Source organism: Pelodiscus sinensis, chromosome 1 (genome assembly GCF_049634645.1).
Source record: "Pelodiscus sinensis isolate JC-2024 chromosome 1, ASM4963464v1, whole genome shotgun sequence".
Lineage (NCBI taxonomy): Eukaryota > Metazoa > Chordata > Testudines > Trionychidae > Pelodiscus > Pelodiscus sinensis.
Window position 1 is genome coordinate 110,642,939 of NC_134711.1, and position 19,097 is coordinate 110,662,035.

At 43.7% G+C, this 19,097-nt stretch overlaps 1 protein-coding gene and 1 long non-coding RNA gene across 3 annotated transcripts in view; one reads left to right on the top strand and one right to left on the bottom strand.

Moving 5' to 3' along the window:
* Positions 1 to 19,097, bottom strand: part of LOC142818309 (uncharacterized) — a 62,180-nt gene that overhangs the window by 12,128 nt on the left and 30,955 nt on the right. For both annotated transcript variants that reach the window (XR_012895744.1, XR_012895742.1), the window contains exon 2: positions 13,340 to 13,440. This is a non-coding gene — a long non-coding RNA (uncharacterized LOC142818309). The remainder of the gene's footprint in view (positions 1 to 13,339; positions 13,441 to 19,097) is intronic.
* Positions 990 to 11,800, top strand: LOC102444792 (tubulin alpha-8 chain). Its single transcript, XM_025190924.2, has 5 exons — positions 990 to 1,146; positions 8,097 to 8,319; positions 9,248 to 9,396; positions 9,818 to 10,498; positions 11,477 to 11,800. Exons 1-5 carry the CDS (start codon positions 1,144 to 1,146, stop codon positions 11,768 to 11,770), a joined length of 1,350 nt encoding a protein of 449 aa, XP_025046709.2. The 5' UTR covers positions 990 to 1,143; the 3' UTR covers positions 11,771 to 11,800.

A 19,097-nucleotide genomic window follows, 5' to 3' on the forward strand; every position in this document is an offset into this window, starting at 1 on the left:
ACATTCACACCAAATGCAGCGCTTGCTGAAAGGCTTGGTTCAGGCCAGTAACCCCTTGGCGTCATGTCGACCCATATCATTGCCCTCATCTTCTAGCTCTGAAGGTGAACATCTGGCCCTGCCTGGATGCTCTGTGGTGTTCTTATCAAATAATATCTGAAAATCAACCCCTCTGTTTCTCACCCAAGAGATCCAAATTAGTGGTCACTTCCTTACACATTTCAGCTCTGAGACAGAGAAGAATTTCAATGAATGAAGATGAATTGAAAACATTTCTTTAATGGAGCTTGTGAACAGAATATTATTAAAGAGACGGAATAAAATGAAAATAATTATTTTACCCAATAATTAATGTTCAATAGTAATAGTAGTATTTAATATTTATCTAGTTCCTTTAAAGCACTGTGGGACACATGAACTGTCAGTTGGGCTGTTCATCAAAACAGTATAAAGTAGAGCTGGCCGGAGAATGGCAATTCTGTCTTGCAAAAATGTTTGGGGTTTCAAAAATGTGTTTTCATTCTTTATGGTAATGAGTTCAAAAACCTTTCAGAAGTTCTCATGACACAGAATTGTGCTGCAATGTCCATTTTCAGATAAAAAAGGTCAGGTATCCAGATCAGCTGTTTCTCTAGCTCTCAACCATGGACTTCAGAATTCTTCCTGATGAAAAAAATAGTTGAAATTGATATATTTCCATGAAATGTTTCAGTTTTGATAAAATGACTTTTTCTGATTATGTATGTTTAATTGAAAATCTTCCAACCAGCTCTAGTATAAAGGATATGTTGAGAGGAAAATTTATCCTAGAATGAATTTGGGGGCTGGGGAGATAAGCATGAGGGATTCCTAGAAAAAGAGAATGGAATTAGCAGTGTATCTGTTTACAGGTCTTGGATGTCTGCGGGAGGGTGTTAGTGATGCAAATAAGCAAGGGATGGTGGATTGCAAGGTTGCCTTGGGGAGATTGTGACCTCCCCTCTGCACTGTGATGCTGTAAGGCACCTGGGCACAAGCTAGTGTGGGATGTATGGTCTGGGCTCCTTCCCACCAAGCTGCTTAGAGTGAGTCAGCAGTGGAAACATCACTATCCAAAGCTGCTGCTTCTTATCCAAAAGGGAACTCAGCACCATTAGAGGCACTATGGTAAGGACGAATGCAGTAATTCCCTGTTCAAGGAGGGAACCAGGTCTTCTGTGGATGTGAGGATATAAGATGTATTCTCTCTGCTATCTGCTTTGCTGTGAGGCTGGGTGAAAAGGAGAGGATTGTGGCAGCTTTCTGGGAATGTGGGATGGGGGAGGGAGGAATGAATGGGACAAGAGATTGATATCTTTGCTTGATAGACTATGAGATCTGCAGAGGTCTAGTAATTCACCTAATAATTCCTACACCAATCTCAATAATTTGCAACTGAACCAGAGTAAACCTTGTAGAAAGACTTCCAGCATTGATTTAAAGACTTAGAATGAGCAAGAATATACTATACCCTAGTTAAGGTGTTCCAATGTTTAATGACCCTCATTTAACAACTTACACCTTATTTCCAGTATTACTTTTCTAGCTTCAGGTTCCAGCCATTTTATCTTGTTACACTTTTGACAGCTTGATTAAAGAGTCTCTCCCTTCTTGTGTAGATACTTAGAGGCCATGAGCAAGTTGTCATTGTAAGGTATATCCTTCAGTCCTGGAATCATTCTTGTAGAATTTTTCTAAATCCTCTGCAACTCTTCAGTAGTTGGACCACATCTGGCATGCACTCGGTTTGGATGCTTCTGGCTCAGACCCTGATGGAGCTCCACTTTTGCCACTGGAGAATGTGGGAGGGGGCTTTTTGTTCTGCTCCAGCTCATAAGAGGGGAACTGACATGCTGGAGTTGAGAAGCTAACCCTTATGCTGCAGAGGTGATGAAGAGGCAGATATAAACTGAGGAGAGCCTACTACTTCCTTTTCCATCCTCCTTTCTGTCTAACACGCACACTTAAAACATGCTGGCAAGGCTTGCATTTTTAAATGAGCCATGAACTTTTTAAAACATAATATTTTAAAAGCTTGGTGCCTTCAGTATAGCCAGATGACACATGATCAAATGCCTCTAATCTAGAAAATGACCATGTTAAGTACATTTAGATTCTTATAGCTTATGTGTATTTGTGACTTCTTATTCAGTCCATATGTTCAAACAATACCAAGTTAATACAGCCAGATTAAAACTGACAACATTACATCTGATTAAAGGAAAAATATACTTCTAAACTGCATGGTTATTTTTGCCAGCACAGTGGGAAACCCAGGAGAGTGCTGAGATTGTTTAACGTGTAGGTAAATAGCTAATGGACATGTACAGTCTACATTTTCAGAAGGGGCTAGTTGTGTTGGGTCTCCAACATGAGAAACCACCAAAGCCCAAGTCTTAGAAAGGGCTGAATACTTACCCACAGAAAAATGAAGCTCATGAAAGAGCCTCAGTTGGTAACCCCAATAGTAGAGGCTTCTAAAATCACTAGCTGCTTTTGAACATTTAGAGCACAGTTAGAAGATGTGAGCACCCAGTCAATGGTACCCAGTCCCAGTTATGACATCAGAGAGCCCTGTTGATCATCAGTGGTTTGTGTCATAGACCCTTGACCTCACTGACAGGACACTAAGTAAAGGGAGAGACTCTTGCTATTTATCACAGAGATCACATGAGCTTTATAGTCTGTCAAATATAGGTTGGGAAAAACAGGCAAATTCAGGCGGAATGTCATTAAATCTACAAAGAGAATGAATTTGATCTTAGATCTCTTAACTATTAGGTGCCTGCCTGCTGTTTACAAGTCTTGTCTTTAATAACATAGAATGGGTTTCCGAAGAGGCGATAAGATAGTAATTTAGAAATGAGAAACATAAACTACAAGAAATGTAAAGAGATAATTTCAGGAACATAATTAGCACATTTTTTTTCTATTTATTTAACTTAATTCCTCATTAATGTCCTGTTCATTCTTCTGATCCTTATTTAAACTAAAATCCCTTTACATTGTGTGGTACAAAACAGCCTTATAGTGGGTGAAAAAGTAATTTATTCCCACTTTTAGGCAATTTTACTTTGCCATAGTGGGATAAGAGGAGTTTCGATTTAATGAGAACCAGACCTTGTCTGGGTGTGAGAATGTGTAGCAACCCCTCCAAAAACATAATCTGAAAAAGAAATGATGAAAAGAGCTAATTCAGATCCTGTTGAAATAAATGGAAGCACTCTGGTTTCAGCATAATTGAATTAGCCGTTATACCACGGATTTGTTTGTGTTTACAATTAGCAATGGTTTATTCTGTCCATAGGCCTCAAGAAAAACTATGATGGGACGAAAATATTCCCAGTTAATTCCCTTTCATTCTGGTCCTTACAATGATATTTAAATTCTTTCCTAGTTCAAGGCTTTGCCCCACCACTCACACAGACTCATAGCAGTGAGTATATATGAAAAACAAGGTAGCTGCTACCTTGAAGCTAAGAATCTTACCTTGAATCTTCCTTAGTAAACATGAAGCCTAAATCAGACTGGGTTCTGACTGTCTGCAAATTCTATAAGGTCTGGTTTTCTAGTACTGCCAAGTGGATACAGTTAATAAGAACAAATGTTAACTCCAGACGGTTAGACAGTGAATTCAATATATACGTTTGGAGTAGGATTTAAATACTCTCCAGGGATCGGATTACTGTGCCTGGAACTCTGAGGAACATCCACTCTCTTCATTGTTAAAGGTACAGTAATTTATTTTAAAGCCCTTTACTTTGAAAACCCTTTGGCTATGTCTACACTGCAGGCTTCTTGAACACGAACGGCTGTTCTTGCGCAAAAACTTGTAGAGCGTCCACACTGCAAGCCCATTTTTGTGCAAAAAAGTTTACAGTGGATCGTTAGAAGAGAGGGCTTCTTGTGCAAGAGTTTTTCCTCTCTCCACAAGGAATAAGCCTTTTTGCACAAGAGCTCTTGTGCAAAAAGGCGAGTGTGGACGGGAACAGGGGTTTCTTGCACAAGAAACCTCTATGGATAAGATGGCCAACAAAGCTTTCTTGCACAAGAGAATGTCCACACTACCATGGACACTCTTGCGCAAAAGCACATGGCAGTGTAGACACGCTCTTGCGCAAGAACTTTTGTACAAGAATTCTTGCGCAAAAAGTTCTTGCATAAGAAGTCTTCAGTGTAGACATAGCCCTGTTGTAAATCTCTTGCTTCTTTTGGTATTTCTTCCTGTATCAGTCAGAGCATTCCCAAATTGTTGCTAGTGTGGAAAAGAAACAGGCCTGTTGCAGTTCTGTTTTCCCACTGGGAGTCATCACAGGGGGCTGGTTCCAAAGGCAGAGCTGAGATATTCACTGGAATGGAACAAGATCTGATTGGGGAAAGAGGGGCAGGCCTGCAGCCTTTATGAGGCACAAGTCTTATTACAAAATGAATAACTCTCCAGAACAAGCTACCCGCTGTGTGGGAGGATATAGAAAGAAGTCTGATGACCAGAAAACAGCTCTTGTCTCCATCTGAACTGGGTAGAGGTTTTTCCTTTTTGATGAATGAGATATATTCAACATATTTACTGCATAGTACTCATTATAACAAGAGGAGAAGACATGGGCAAGAAACCAGAATGCTATCCTACTCCATCTGACTCTTATACTCATGAAAAACAAAGAAAAATCTTATTTGACTTTAAATAAAAATGCAACATAGCTTGACTCCTACCTTTGGGTTTGGTTCTTGAAACTTGAGATATGACCAACAAGGTTTTATAAAATTAAATCCACCCTTGGTTTTGGCATCTTTAACTATCAGGGAGGCCAAGATTGTACTTTAAAACCTTGAGAATACACAGCATATTCTTGTTTTTGACTCCAGAAACACATTCCAAAGCATAATGGTCAGGATTTCTATGCCGTGGAGAAGGATGAGAAAAAGAAACTTTTCTTGATGATCATTCAGTATGTTTGTGACAAAGAATTCTTAGCAGTGCTTGAGTTGATCCAGTCACGTCTGATTCCATTTGGTTTTATAACCTGAGCATGGCTGAGATAGGTCAGCTTTCAGATGGGAAGGTTCCAAGAAAAAAAAAGGAGTCTGATGCTCAGAACACATGCATACATTCCACAAATTGTTGCTTATAGATGATAACCAGACTACAGTTTTTACTGCATCACAGTGCTAGAAAAACAGGTTTTTTTTTAACTCAGTTGGTAGCCGTACTTCTTTTCAGTTCAGAAGTCTGGGCTCCAGGTCTTGCTGGAATGGATTTTTTTTTTAAATAGAATCATCGCTGGTTTAAGGTTTCATTAAAAAAAAAATTGAGCACAGTAAGGCCACACTAGTGGATATGCAATCCTCAGCAGCCTATAACCAGCTTATCCTGGAGGAAGGATGACATAATCCATAAACAGGGTGTGGGTGCAATATTCTTCTTGCATTTTGGTAGGAGCTGCTCAAGTTATATATTAAAAATACCCAGTATCATCCTTTGTGGATTGTCCCTTCACACTGGAGTATTAAGATTAGGAAGACTTGTTTTGTGAGCAGGCTATTCCATAAGTGACTTCTGCAGGGTCTCTTTCACTTTCCTTTGAAGTAGCTAGTAAGGTGGCCACAGCTAGACAAGAAGCTAAATGATGGTCTACAGGTCTGATCCAGTCTGGCAATTCCTATATTCTATTTCCTGCTACATTAAGAGGAAAGTAATTGTGAAAGATGTAACAAGACAATTCTGATACCTCAGAATTCTTTGATCTCTATTAGTATGAGGTCAGATCAGTGTATAGAATTGGGACTGGATTGCTATTGATGGGAGGCAATCTCCTAGTAACAAACAAAAGTGAGATGTCCATCCAGATTCCATTAACTCTCTGTGAATATATTCTGATGGCACTGATGATCAGGTATTGTTGGTTCAGATAGAACTGCAGGCTCTTAGCAAAAACTCTTAAGTGAGGCTCTGCTCTGAGAGTCACTCTAGAACTGGTAGCATGGGCTTCACCTTGGTTGTTTCACATAAAATTTGCTTAATTTACAAATAAAAAGAGATTTCTTCTAATTGTCAGCCATGCAAACGCAATATAGAATTCAATAGAAGATCTGGATTCTCCCTTCCTTATGTAGCATTACAAGTAACAAAGATTCTTTAGACCAAATTATGCTTTCACTGATACCCCTGTGAATTTAGTGCAGTTGCACAGCTTCTGGCAGTCATCAGTTTACAGACACTTGGAGCATGGGGTTGTGTCCCTGACCATCTTGGCTAATAGCCATTGATGGACCGATCCTCCATGCGCTCATAGAATTCTTTTTTGAGTCAAGTTATATGCTTGGCCTTCACAACAACCCCAGGTAACAAGTTCAACAGGTTGACTAAGTTGTCAGTCAACCTACAAAGGCTTAGTCCGAAGGACTGTCAGATAGCTGTCACAGCACAAGAAAGAATCCATCTTGATAATCAGATCTTAGGCTGAATTTTCAGAGCTGGCAGTTAGGAAACCCACTCCCACCCAAATAATTTCATTTGAGAGATGGGCAATTTTACATAAAATACATGGAGCCAAAGATGACGTTTTTCCAGACCAAATTTCAGAACACAGCTGCATCGAGACCAGTTCCAGTCTGCTCAGGGATTTTATCTTCAAAGATAGCCTCTCAAATTATATAATGTAAGGGCAGTTAATGGCTTGTCTTCACGATAAGGTTAACTTGAGTTGTACTTTTAGCTCAAGTTGGCTGGTCTGGCAGGCACAGCTTGTCCATGAGCATTCTGCTGTGTGGAGATTAGGACCACTTGAATGCTGCTAGTCTAAGTCTTCCAGTGTTTTTCTATAATCCATACCCCTCCATGTCCAAGCAAGACAGACAAGCTGCAACACAGTTCACTGTGAAAGAAATGGTATCACATCTCCATTTATAGCATTGTAAAGACTCATACGATATACCCACAGAAGTTTTAGTGCCATAAAGGTGAGTGGAGCAACACCATGGACACAGTAGATTGAGTGTTGTTTGGCAATGTGGCTGCTCTCATCTGAGCTAGTTTTTCAGTCTAGAAGAGTAATTCAAGTGTAAATAATACAAATTCATGCTGCACTGAAGACCCATCCTGAGACTGGCTGGGAAGTGCTTGCTAAACAATCTTACATTTGAATATACCTCATCCAGCAGTAGTGGTCACCCAAAGGGCTTTTTGTATTTCGTGCTCTTTGGTGGGTCTGTAATGCAGCCTTTGCACATGAGACATTGATTTTGTTTATCATTTAATTATTTTTGCTTTGTGTTTGAATTTTAGGTTATTACAGTGCCTAGCTGGCATAGCCATAACCACTCTGAAAATTAGTTAAATATACGTAAAAGTGTTCTCAAAATATGCTTCAGTGACAAGGATGACAGTCATGTCTAAACGTGCAGGGTGCACATGGGTAAATCAAGCTCTCTCTCAGGGGGATTAGTTTCACATGTGAAGGATCTTAAGTGCCAAGGGAGTAAGGCTGAGTCAACAACTGCTTGAACTAGACACTGATGAAAGCAGTTTTTCCCATCCTCCAGCACAGTTGAGGTTAATGGCTCAGAAGAAGACACCTCATCCCTCTTGGGTTATATATAGTTAGGAAATGCTGCATGCTCTGGGCAGGTCCCAGCCAAGAATAAAATAAATGGGCCTTGCACATGCTGTTCATATGGCATCTGTCATAGGGTATGCATGTTTGTGTGCCTATGTGTAGGCACATACATGAGGGGATGTATCTGGTGTACACTGGTATGTGTGAGCATGCCTGAAAATTTCCATTTTTCTTTTCAGATATGCTATTTATGTCCTAATGTGGCTCTGTTGAAAAATACATTTACCATCCAATTTGTAAATAAGAGTTGGAACTTCTACAATAGGCAGAGAACTGAGGCTAGGCCCCAGCTCTATGGGTCCATGAGCAGCCCAGTTCCAGTTGGGTATGTGAGGTTGGAGACTCCAAAACAGTCAAGGTCAGAGAGGTTGGCTTGGGATTTCTGAATGCATATGTGACTCTCAGGAGGGAGAAGGGCTGATGTGTATTAATTCTCTGACTTTTGCTCTGTTTTCCCTACAGCGTGAGTGCATCTCTGTTCATGTTGGCCAGGCTGGAGTTCAGATTGGCAATGCATGCTGGGAACTTTTCTGTCTGGAACATGGCATTCTGCCAGATGGCACCTTCAAGAAAGAGTCCAAAGAGCTCAACGATGATGACTCCTTTGCCACATTTTTCAGAGAGACAGGGACAGGAAAGCATGTGCCACGGGCTATTATGGTAGACTTAGAGCAAACTGTAGTGGGTCAGTATACAACGAACAATGGAAAATAGCCTATTCTTATGTGTGTCATTGCTGCGTTGGGTCCTATCTGTCTCCAACGTATCAGTGGAGCAGCTCCTTCTTTGTATTTCAGTATGACCCCATAGCTGCGATAAAACTAACCTATTTCAGACTTTTAAACCCAGTTATACTCACTTCTCTCTCATAGGGGATTAAGTCTACAGATGCAAGAAGGGGAGAATACTGACTAGATTTTCCCATAAGTGTTCTACCATGCTATCAACTAAGTCAGGAAATTACCATTGCTAAGTATGGCTAAGTGCAGGGGTGAAAATTGGGCAGGGTGAGTGGGGCGGCCGCCTCGGGCAAAGCGAGCGGGGCGGCTGCCCCGGGCCCGCGCTTCAAGAAGCCCCGTGCATGCGCCATGGCGCCACTGCACATGTGCCGTGGCAAAGGGGGGCCTCGCGAAATTGTCATCTGCCCCTGGCTAAGTGTACTACTCCTCATAGGCTTTTGTTTCAGGTGATATTTTCCTTTGCCTTTTGGATGTTGCTTTCTTTCTACGCAGGTTGGAGACAGGAGAAGCTGCTTCTGTATAGGAGTTTCCTGAAAATTTCCCATCCCTGGCCAGCTACAAGTCATTCCATAAATTGCCTAACTTTGTTAAGACAAGGAGACTGGCTTATCAGTCACTTCTACCCTCAGAATTTAGCGAGCATCATCTCTGTGATACACCTTCATTTTTGCCCAAACTCACAGATGTTTCTAACACCAAGGGCTCCCATGTCATGTGCCTGCCAACAATCAGCACAGCCAATTAACAACTATTCAGGGTGTTTTACAAAAATGTATCAAAGTTGAAGTATGTTCATTCAAGGCTTTTGCAGATTCAGACTAACACGGCTACCCCTCTGATACAGGCTTCTTATGGTTTCTCTTTCTTTGACAGATGAAGTACGTACTGGCACTTACCGGCAGCTTTTCCATCCAGAGCAGCTGATCACTGGAAAAGAGGATGCAGCTAATAACTACGCCCGTGGTCACTACACCATTGGCAAAGACAGAATTGAGTTAGCATTAGATCGTATCCGTAAACTTGTAAGTGATAGCACATCAGAAACAAAATTTTGGTTTGGTGGTGTAAGGAGGTGAACAGGTTGTCAATTGGCAGCACTTGTTTTGCTCCCAATAATGTCATTGGTTCGGATTAGAAACTGAGAGGTCCACTGGATTGTAGGTCAGTTTCCAGATGGACAAAAAATTCCAACAGAAGCCTAAAATGTAGGGTTTTGAGGCTTCAATACTTCACCTTTATCACTGTGGTAGCAACCCAGTACTGATACGTATGGAGCTCACACCATTATGAGAGGGGGCAATAAAAGGTCTTTCCCCAAGAAGACCCATGTTGAATGCTGTGTTCAGTTCTGAAGACAGATGTTCCGGCTCCAATCTGAGGATGCACTCATGGGAGTCTCAGAGATTTAGACTGATTCCTTTTGTTCTCTGTTTGGCTTTTCAGACCGATGCCTGTTCTGGGCTACAGGGATTCCTGATTTTCCACAGCTTTGGAGGGGGCACTGGCTCTGGCTTCACCTCTTTGTTGATGGAACGCCTCTCCCTGGATTACGGGAAGAAGTCCAAACTGGAGTTTGCCATCTACCCAGCCCCCCAAGTTTCCACTGCCGTGGTGGAGCCCTACAACTCCATCCTGACCACCCACACCACCCTAGAGCATTCAGACTGCGCCTTCATGGTGGACAACGAGGCCATCTATGACATCTGCCGTCGCAACTTGGACATCGAGCGCCCCACTTACACCAACCTGAACCGTCTCATCAGCCAGATAGTCTCGTCCATCACTGCCTCTCTGCGCTTCGATGGTGCCCTCAATGTGGATCTGACAGAGTTTCAGACCAACCTGGTGCCCTACCCTCGCATCCACTTCCCCCTGGTGACATACGCACCCATCATCTGCTCCGAGAGAGCCTATCACGAGCAGCTGTCAGTGGCAGAAATCACCAGTTCCTGCTTTGAACCCAACAACCAGATGGTGAAGTGTGATCCCCGTCATGGAAAATATATGGCCTGCTGCATGCTGTACCGTGGTGACGTGGTTCCCAAAGATGTCAACGTAGCTATCGCGGCCATCAAGACCAAAAGAGCTGTCCAATTTGTGGATTGGTGTCCAACAGGCTTCAAGGTGAGAGGGACAAAGACACACTGGCCCTGTATTTTAAATGGACATAGCCAAGTATGGCAGCCCAGGTTGTGATTTCAACTCTTGAACACTATCCATTTGTGAAAAAAGGGAATGATGAGAAGAGAGAGAGAAAGAGACAGAGTGTATATAATCCTCAGTTACTCCTTTGGAGAATGAACATGTCCTCTTTACTCATGTCCTATTTACATATCCTACTTACATAGCCTCTTAAGCAGTCTCCTAGCAGGCAGTCTGGAAAATGTCAGCTCTATAAGATTTAAAGTGTTTAGTTGATGGGGAGACTCTTCTCTACATTAGCAATATATAAAAAACCCCAGATGAATAAGTTCTGGGAAATGAAACATTGGGAACATTTCTCTGTGAACATTCTTCTTTTTTTTCCAATAGCCTCCAGTTTTACATAATTTTGCACACATTCTACACTTCCCTTACTGTCTACGCAGCAGCACCGACAGGCCTGATCTCCAGAGCAACCCTGACAAAAGCAATAGATAGAATTATTAATCTATTTTTCTCATATGTATTATTGGGCTTTGAATGTGAAGACTTGTAAGTGGAAAATATTTACTGTATTAGTTTGTATGGACTAGCTATGGGCTCAGTCATCAGCAGCAAACAGTTTAAAAAAGTAAGTAAGAGTCAGGTGTTCTTTAAGAGGAAAAAAAATGATTGTACTGAGGATTATAATATCTCTGTGCTCCCTGATTTCATGTTCAGTTTGGTGGTTCTTTCTTGTTGTCCTGGGTTATAGATGAGAAAGGAATTGTCCAAAAAGACAACATGAATGACCTTTGCTGTGATAGTCATTAAATACTGTGATTTCTGCTCTCTAGCCCCTCTCTTCATGTATGAGGCTACTCCAAGTTTTTACCATGTTTATTTGACTTTTGTTGTTTCTCTGGATCCATCTTTTCTCCCTTGCTCTTTTTCTTCCATCTTTCTTGTTTTCATTACCAGGTTGGCATCAATTATCAGCCTCCCACAATAACACCCGGAGGAGACCTAGCCCAAGTGGAACGTGCCGTCTGCATGCTAAGCAACACCACTGCCATCGCTGAGGCTTGGGCCAGGCTGGACCACAAGTTTGATCTGATGTATGCCAAGAGGGCATTTGTGCACTGGTATGTTGGTGAAGGCATGGAGGAAGGGGAGTTTGCAGAGGCCCGAGAGGACTTGTCTGCACTGGAGAAGGACTACGAGGAAGTGGGAACTAACTCATTTGGAGAAGAAAATGACAGGGAGGATTCTTAAAATACACTTTGCCCCTTGATGCACACATAATGGTCTTTGTGACTCTTTATTTCATGTATCTCCATTCCAGTTTGTTTTATACCCACAGACTGAATACTCTAAGACCTATGTTCCAAGAATGCTCTTCCTCACCCCTTATATCACAGAACAATGATCATATGAGATATGTCCACCTACTCCTAATTCCTAGGAAGACAACACACCTTAGAATAGATATTGTGCCAATGCCTCGTTGGAGAAAGTTTCTTTTTGAGCCAAGAGTCCTTATTATAATTTACCTAAGGATTCAATCATACATATCCAATGTCAGTATTTGACAAGTTTTATTTGTAATATTTGCTTTAAAATGTTATATACAGTTGTGGTAGCAAGATTTTGAAAAGCCCAAGGATTGCTATTTCAGGAACAAATGTTACTGAGCAGCAATGCTTATCCATAAGCCAAATTAGTTGAAATTAGCCTTCCTAATTTACAGTGCTATTAGATCACTCATATGATTTCCTGGTCTTTCAAACATTGAGGTAGGACTTCCTGTGGCAGCTTTCTGAAAACTATGTAAATGCCTTGGATATGCTTTTGCAAATGGCAAAAGATCTGATTTCTCCTTAAGTCCCCTTCTGTCTTTGTGCTATAAAAAGCCTTTTAGTAAGATTTATTCTCCCTTTTGGATCTCTTACCACACTAGAATATATAAAGTAGCCTTAATGTAAACAAGAACTGTGCCCACAATTTTTAAATGTTCATGTGTTTGTTATGATCAAAGTTAAAGTATTTTGTGACACTGACACTAGTCTTCATTGATGATCATTTACATGCAAAATAGTAAAAGTTATTTAACATGATGGAGTCAAACTCAGATGTCTTTTACAAAGAGAAAGCCACACTTTTCTAATCTATGCCAATTATCTGAAAAAGTTAACATAATTAAATAAAAACCCCATTTTTAAATAAGACACTGCCACATCCATCATAATCTGTTTATAGGAAAGAGAGATGTAGAGAAAAATTAATAGAGAAAGGCTTCAGGATATATTTTTAGAAATTATGCCCAAGAACGTTAAGGTTGCAAATACTCAAAAGTTAAGAAATGCCGTAAGTAAAATAGCCTGTGTTACTTTAATTTATCCTCCTTTATGCATATTCATTATGGTATAGTCTTTATTTACATAATCACATCCTATTTTTCTTTTGCTTCTTTCAGTGTACAGGATGGGCATTGCTCACTTAATTAGTAGATATTCAATATTTTGTTTTCTCCTAATTTTTCATATGATCTTATTTGCTTTACAATATGAAACCTTGTTCTGATGACAGAATTATTAATTTCTTCATGGGCTTTTCTTATACACTTATCACTGTAGTATCTGACTGTTTTACACATACTAATTAAATTATTTTAACAACTACCATGTGTGTTGAAGGGATGCATCATCCTTATTTTACAGAAAGGAAATTAAGGCACTGAGTGATTAGGCCACTAGGCCATTAGTGATTAGGATCACTAATTTTGGGCACCCAATTTGAGATGACCTGGACCTGATTTTTCAGAAGATTTATCATTGTACAGACCTTCAAATGTCTAAAGCTCAGCTCCCCCTCACTTCAGTTGTAGCGCTGAATGCTCAGCACATCCACAAATTAGACATCAGGGTATCAAGCTGGAGAGCTCTCTGAAAATGAGGAGCACACAGTTAATGTCCATCTGTGAAAAGTTTGGTTTCAGTGACTTGCTCCGAGTCGCATAGGAACTTTTGTGGCAGAGACAAGGATAGGATTCAATTCTCCAAGGAAACATTCAACTGCCTTAACCATGAGACTATCCTTTCCCTGCAGTTCCTTGTCTCATTCACTACACATCTTCCAACTCCTACATCAAATGAAGAAAGGTTCCTATAGATGATGTCTCCTTTATTACACAACCCTGATTCATCCCCAGAGCAGGTCTGTTCTACAGTGCACTGAACAAGGGAGAGGCAGGGCCGCTGACGGGGCAGGGAGGGGTGGCAAAGGGAGAAGCTGCCAGGGGGCCCAATTATTTAAAATGGCCCAGGGCTGCCAGCCACCATCACCACCCTTGCAAAGTCTGCCTTCTGCCCTGGGGAGAGGACTTCATGCCCTGGTTGGCAGGCCAAATATAGTATAATTGGAAAGCTAAATGTGGTCCCTGGGCCACCAGTTAACAACATAAGAACGGCCATACTGGGTCAGGCCAAAGGTCCATCTGCCAACAGTGGCCAATGCCAAGTGTCCCAGAGGGAGTGAACAGGTACTGATCAAGCGATCTCCTGCCATCCATCTCCACCCTCTGACAAACAGAGGCTAGAGACACCATTCCTTACCCATCCTGGCTAATAGCCATTTATGGACTTAACCTCCATGAATTTATCTAGTTCTCTTTGGGTACATCTAGCTCCGTAGTTTGAACTAGGGAGGCTAATGAGGGAGTCCAAAATTGCTAATAAAGCGTGGGATTTAAATATCCCGTGTTTGATTAGCATAATACCGGCTGGTCGCCATTTTGGAAATCGACTAGCCCGAAGTAACTGTCCACGTCTACACGCGGCAGAGAAGCGGGATTCCGAGATAAACCCTTTAGTTCGAATTAACTGTTAAACCTCATTCCACGAGGAGTAACAGTTAATGCAAACTAAGGGCTTTATCTTGGAATCCCGCTTCTCTGCCACGTGTAGATGCGGGCAGTTACTTCGGGCTAGTCGGTTTCCAAAATGGTGACTGGCCGGGATTATGCGAATCAAGCACGGGATATTTAAATCCCGCGCTTTATTGGCAATTTTGGTCACCCTCATTGGCCTCCCTAGTTCGAACTGGGGGTATGCCTACACTACAGTGTTAATTCAAGTTAACTTAATTCGAAATAGTTAATTCGAATTAAGCTAATTTGAAATAACGCATCTATACACAAAAACTATTTCAAAATAGCATTTTGCTATTTCAAAATAGCACGTCCACACTGAGTGGACCCTAAATCAGAGTTAAGGCTGGCCAGAACCAGTGCCAGCAGGGCATCAGGTTAGGACTTAGTGTGCGGGGCTGCTGCCTGAGGCTAACTGAGCTCCCTGCTTAAAGGGACCCTACCCCCACCTTGGACAGACAGTTCTCAGGGTTCCCCGCTTGCTTGTTTACCTCGATGAGAGACAGCAAAGCAGTCTTGTCTTGGAGTGCCCTGAGTGCCTGCACTTGGGACACCACAGCACTCGGCCACATGGAGCCAGAACTGCCCCAGGGCATGCCAGTGCATCTCGTGGGGTCATTGCCATCAGCCCGGCTGCACTTGCTGCAGGCTGCCATCTGTGAGGTCCATCGAGGGGCTGTCAGGATCCAGGAGGCCCTGAAGGAGAGCGTCCACCCCGAGCAGTCCTTAGAGCCACCCCGGTCCTCCCCACCGGGGGCTCGTGTCCCATTCCTCCCTCACCTCCTTCCACTTACCCCTCCTTAGCCCCCATCCTGATGTCAAATAAAAGACATGTTTTTTCATAAACACAAAGGCTACATCTACACTGGCACTCTTTTCCGGAAATGCTTAAAATGGAACAGTTTTCCATTATAAGTATTTCTGGAAAAAGAGCGTCTACATTGGCAGGGATGCTTTTCCGGAAAAGCACTTTTTCAGGAAAAGCGTCTGTGGCCAATGTAGACGCGCTTTTCCAGAAAAAAGCCCCGATCTTCATTTTCGCGATCGGGGCTTTTTTGCGGAAAAGACTACTGTGCTGTCTACACTGGCCCTTTTCCGGAACAGTTTTTCCGGAAAAGGACTTTTGCCCGAATGGGAGCAGCATAGTTTTTCCAGAAAAACACTGACAATTTTACAGTAGATCGTCATTGCTATTCCGGAAAAGCAAGCGGCCAGTGTAGACAGCTGGCAAGTTATTCCGGAAAAGCGGAATAAGTGGCCCAGTGTAGACACAGCCAAACTGTCTTTATTTAACAAAACTGGGGAGGGGGAATGAAACTCTGGGGAGACTGGGGAAAGGAGGCGGGAGAAGGGAGGGGGAAAACTGAGAGGAGGGAGCTGGAAGGGGGAAGCAAGGAGAAGAATGGGGAGAGGAAGCTCAGTGCTCAGGAGTGGGGGTCTCGTCGGGACATGTCTCCCAGCACGGCGGGTGCGGGGGCCTTGGCATCCCCAGGGAGGTGGGGAGGAGGGTGTGGAGGTTGAGGTGGGGGGTGTGGAGATTGAGGAGGAAGGTGAGGAGGTTGAGGTGGGAGGGGGCAGGAGTGGGAAGAGGAACGGTAGCTGGAGGGGCAGCAGGCACTGGGGCAGCACGCTCTGCAGCAAGGCCTGCAGGTGTGAGCACATGGTACGGTCCTGGGCATGCTGCTCCCGGTGGAGCTGCAGGTCCTCCTGCACCCAGGCCTGGATGGTGCGGTGCAGGGCTCGCAGGGCCCCCAAGTGCTGGGCCCGGTACCCCTGCTGCATGCTGGTGGTCCAGAGGAGCCCTCAGGTACAGGAGCAGGTCCCAGGTGGGGTGGGGTGCCCTGCACATGCAGCTGGTGTGGCTGTGGATAAAGAAGGGGAGTGGTCAGTTCTCCCTGGGGATGCAGTGGGTGATGCCCAGCGCCCCCTGCGAGGTGAGGACGACCATGCCCTGCACCGTCAGAGCTGACGTGCTTGCACAGAGGCCATGGTCGGGATGTCTGGCTCTCCTTGGGAGTGGGAGTTGCGCCAAGACCGCACCCTTGCCCCTGTGCTGTGTATAGTGTGGCTGAGGCGGGGGGGAGATGTCCCCTGCCTCTGTGTAGAGGGGGCGTGTGAAGGGAGAGCATCCTGCTGGGTCCCATCCCGGGGTCGGGAGTGTGTCAGGTCTCTTCACACACAGATGTGCCTATTGGGCCACGGCCCCTGGGTGTCACGCAGCTGGAGCCACCTGCTCAAGAGTGGCATGGCACGTGCTCGCACGTGCACAGGTGGCTGCGTGATCCGTGGGAGGCATGGCCCACACGCGCGGTTCCTGATCTCCCTCCCTGCCTTCCCCCCCAGCGGATAGGAGATAGTGCTGGCCCCTCTGCTGCACCCGGGTCAGGGCCCTCAGCCCCCGGCTTGCTGCCTCCTGGGCTGGTGTGGACCGCCCCACCCCCGAGGATTCAGTAGAGGGCGGGGAAGTAGGGGCAGGTGTCAGCCCTTGCTACGGCACCGCCCCTGATGGCCCTGGCATACGCCTGCCTCAGCTCTTTAATTTTGAGGTACACCTGCTCCTGAGTGCGCCTGTGGCCTTTCTTGGCCATGGTGGCCGCTATGCAGCCGTAGATGGCTGCGTTCCTCTGCCTAGTGCAGAGATCATGGATGTTGGGGGCCCCCCCCCCAAATCTCATGGAGGTCCATGATCTCCACACTAGTCCACGAGGGCGCGCGCCATCTATGGCCCCTGGGTGCTGGGGGACTGGGCAGGGGACGGCTGGCTACCACTGAATGGCATTGTGCGGCCACTGGGTGAGGGGCTGTGGCTGCTGGCAGGTCTGGCTCTCGCACATGCCCAGTGGCCAGACTCTACCCCTTTACGGGCCCTGGGGTGGGGGGAGAGGAAAGAAGTTTTCCTGGTTGTGCCCAGAGTGGCTACCAGGGGAAATTGGGAAGGGCTGGAGGCCAGCTAATTCAAATTAAGTGTCTATACAGCACTTATTTTGAAATAGCTTTTTTGAATTTGGCATTCCTCCTCGTAGAATGAGGTTTACCAAATTTGAAATAAGTGCTCCACTATATCGAATTAAATTCAAAATAGCAGTTTGCATGTGTAGACACTATTGAAGTTAATTCGAAATAACAGCTGTTATTTCGAATTAACTTTGTAGTGTAGACATACCCTAGGGGGCTAGTGTAGACATATCCTTCTAAACCCTATTATAGTCCTACCCTTCACAACCTCTTCAGGCAAGGAGTTCCACAGATTGACTATGCGCTGTGTGAAGAACAACTTCCTTTTATTTGTTTTAAACCTGCTGCCCATTAGTTTCATTTGGTGGCCCCTAGTTCTTATATTATGGGAACAAGTAAATAACTTTTCCTTATTCGCTTTCTCCACACCACTCATGATTTTATATACCTCTATCATATCCCCCCTTAGTCTCCTCTTTTCCAAGCTGAAAAGTCCCAGTCTCTTTAATCTCTCCTCACATGCGACCTGTTTCAAACCTCTAATCATTTTAGTTGCCCTTTTCTGAACCTTTTCCAATGCCAGTATATCTTTTTTGAGATGAGGAGACCACATCTGTATGCAGTATTCAAGATGTGGGCGTACCATGGATTTATATAAGGACAATAAGATATTCTCTGTCTTATTCTCTATTCCTTTTTTAATGATTCCTAACATCCTGTTTGCTTTTTTGACTGCCGCTGCACACTGCGTGGACATCTTCAGAGAATTATCCACGATGACTGCAAGATCTCTTTCCTGATTACCTCTAGCTAAATTAGCCCTCATCATATTATATGTATAGTTGGGGTTATTTTTTCCAGTGTGTATTACTTTACATTTATCCACATTACATTTAATTTACCATTTTGTTGCCCAGTCACTTAGTTTGGTGAGATCTTTTTGAAGTTCTTCACAGTCTGCTTTAGTCTTAACTACCTTGAGCAGTTTAGTATCGTCTGCAAACTTTGCCACTTCACTGTTTACCCCTTTCTCCAGATCATTTATGAATAAGCTGAATAGGATTGGTCCTACGACTGACCCTTGACGAACACCACTAGTTACCCCTCTCCATTCTGAAAATTTACCATTTATTCTTACCTTCTTTTTCCTGTCTTTTAACCAGTTTTCAGTCCATGAAAGGACCTTCCCTCTTATCCTATGACAACTTCATTTACGTAAGACCCTTTGGTGAGGGACCTTGACAAAGGCTTTCTGGAAATCTAAGTACACTATATCTACTGGATCCCCCTTGTCCACAAGTTTGTTGACCCCTTCAAAGAACTCTAAGGGTATGTCTACACTACCATCCTAGTTCGAACTAGGGTGGTTAATGTAGGCAACCGAAGTTGCAAATGAAGCCTGGGATTTGAATTTCCTGGGCTTCATTTGCATCTTGTTGGGCACCGCCATTTTTAAAGCCCTGCTAGTTCGGACTCCGTGCCCGCGGCTACACGCAGCACGGACTAGGTAGTTCGGATTAGGCTTCCTATTCCGAACTACCGGTACACCTCGTTCCACAATGAATTCAAAGAACAATGAATTCAAAGAACAATGAAGATTCTGGGAAAGCTGTCTTTGACAGTGTGTTCAGAAATAAACGTCAGTACATTTTGAGGTGTAAGACATTTTGGAAGTTGTTGTGAAATAGTCCTCAGCAAACTCACCTACATCTACTATGT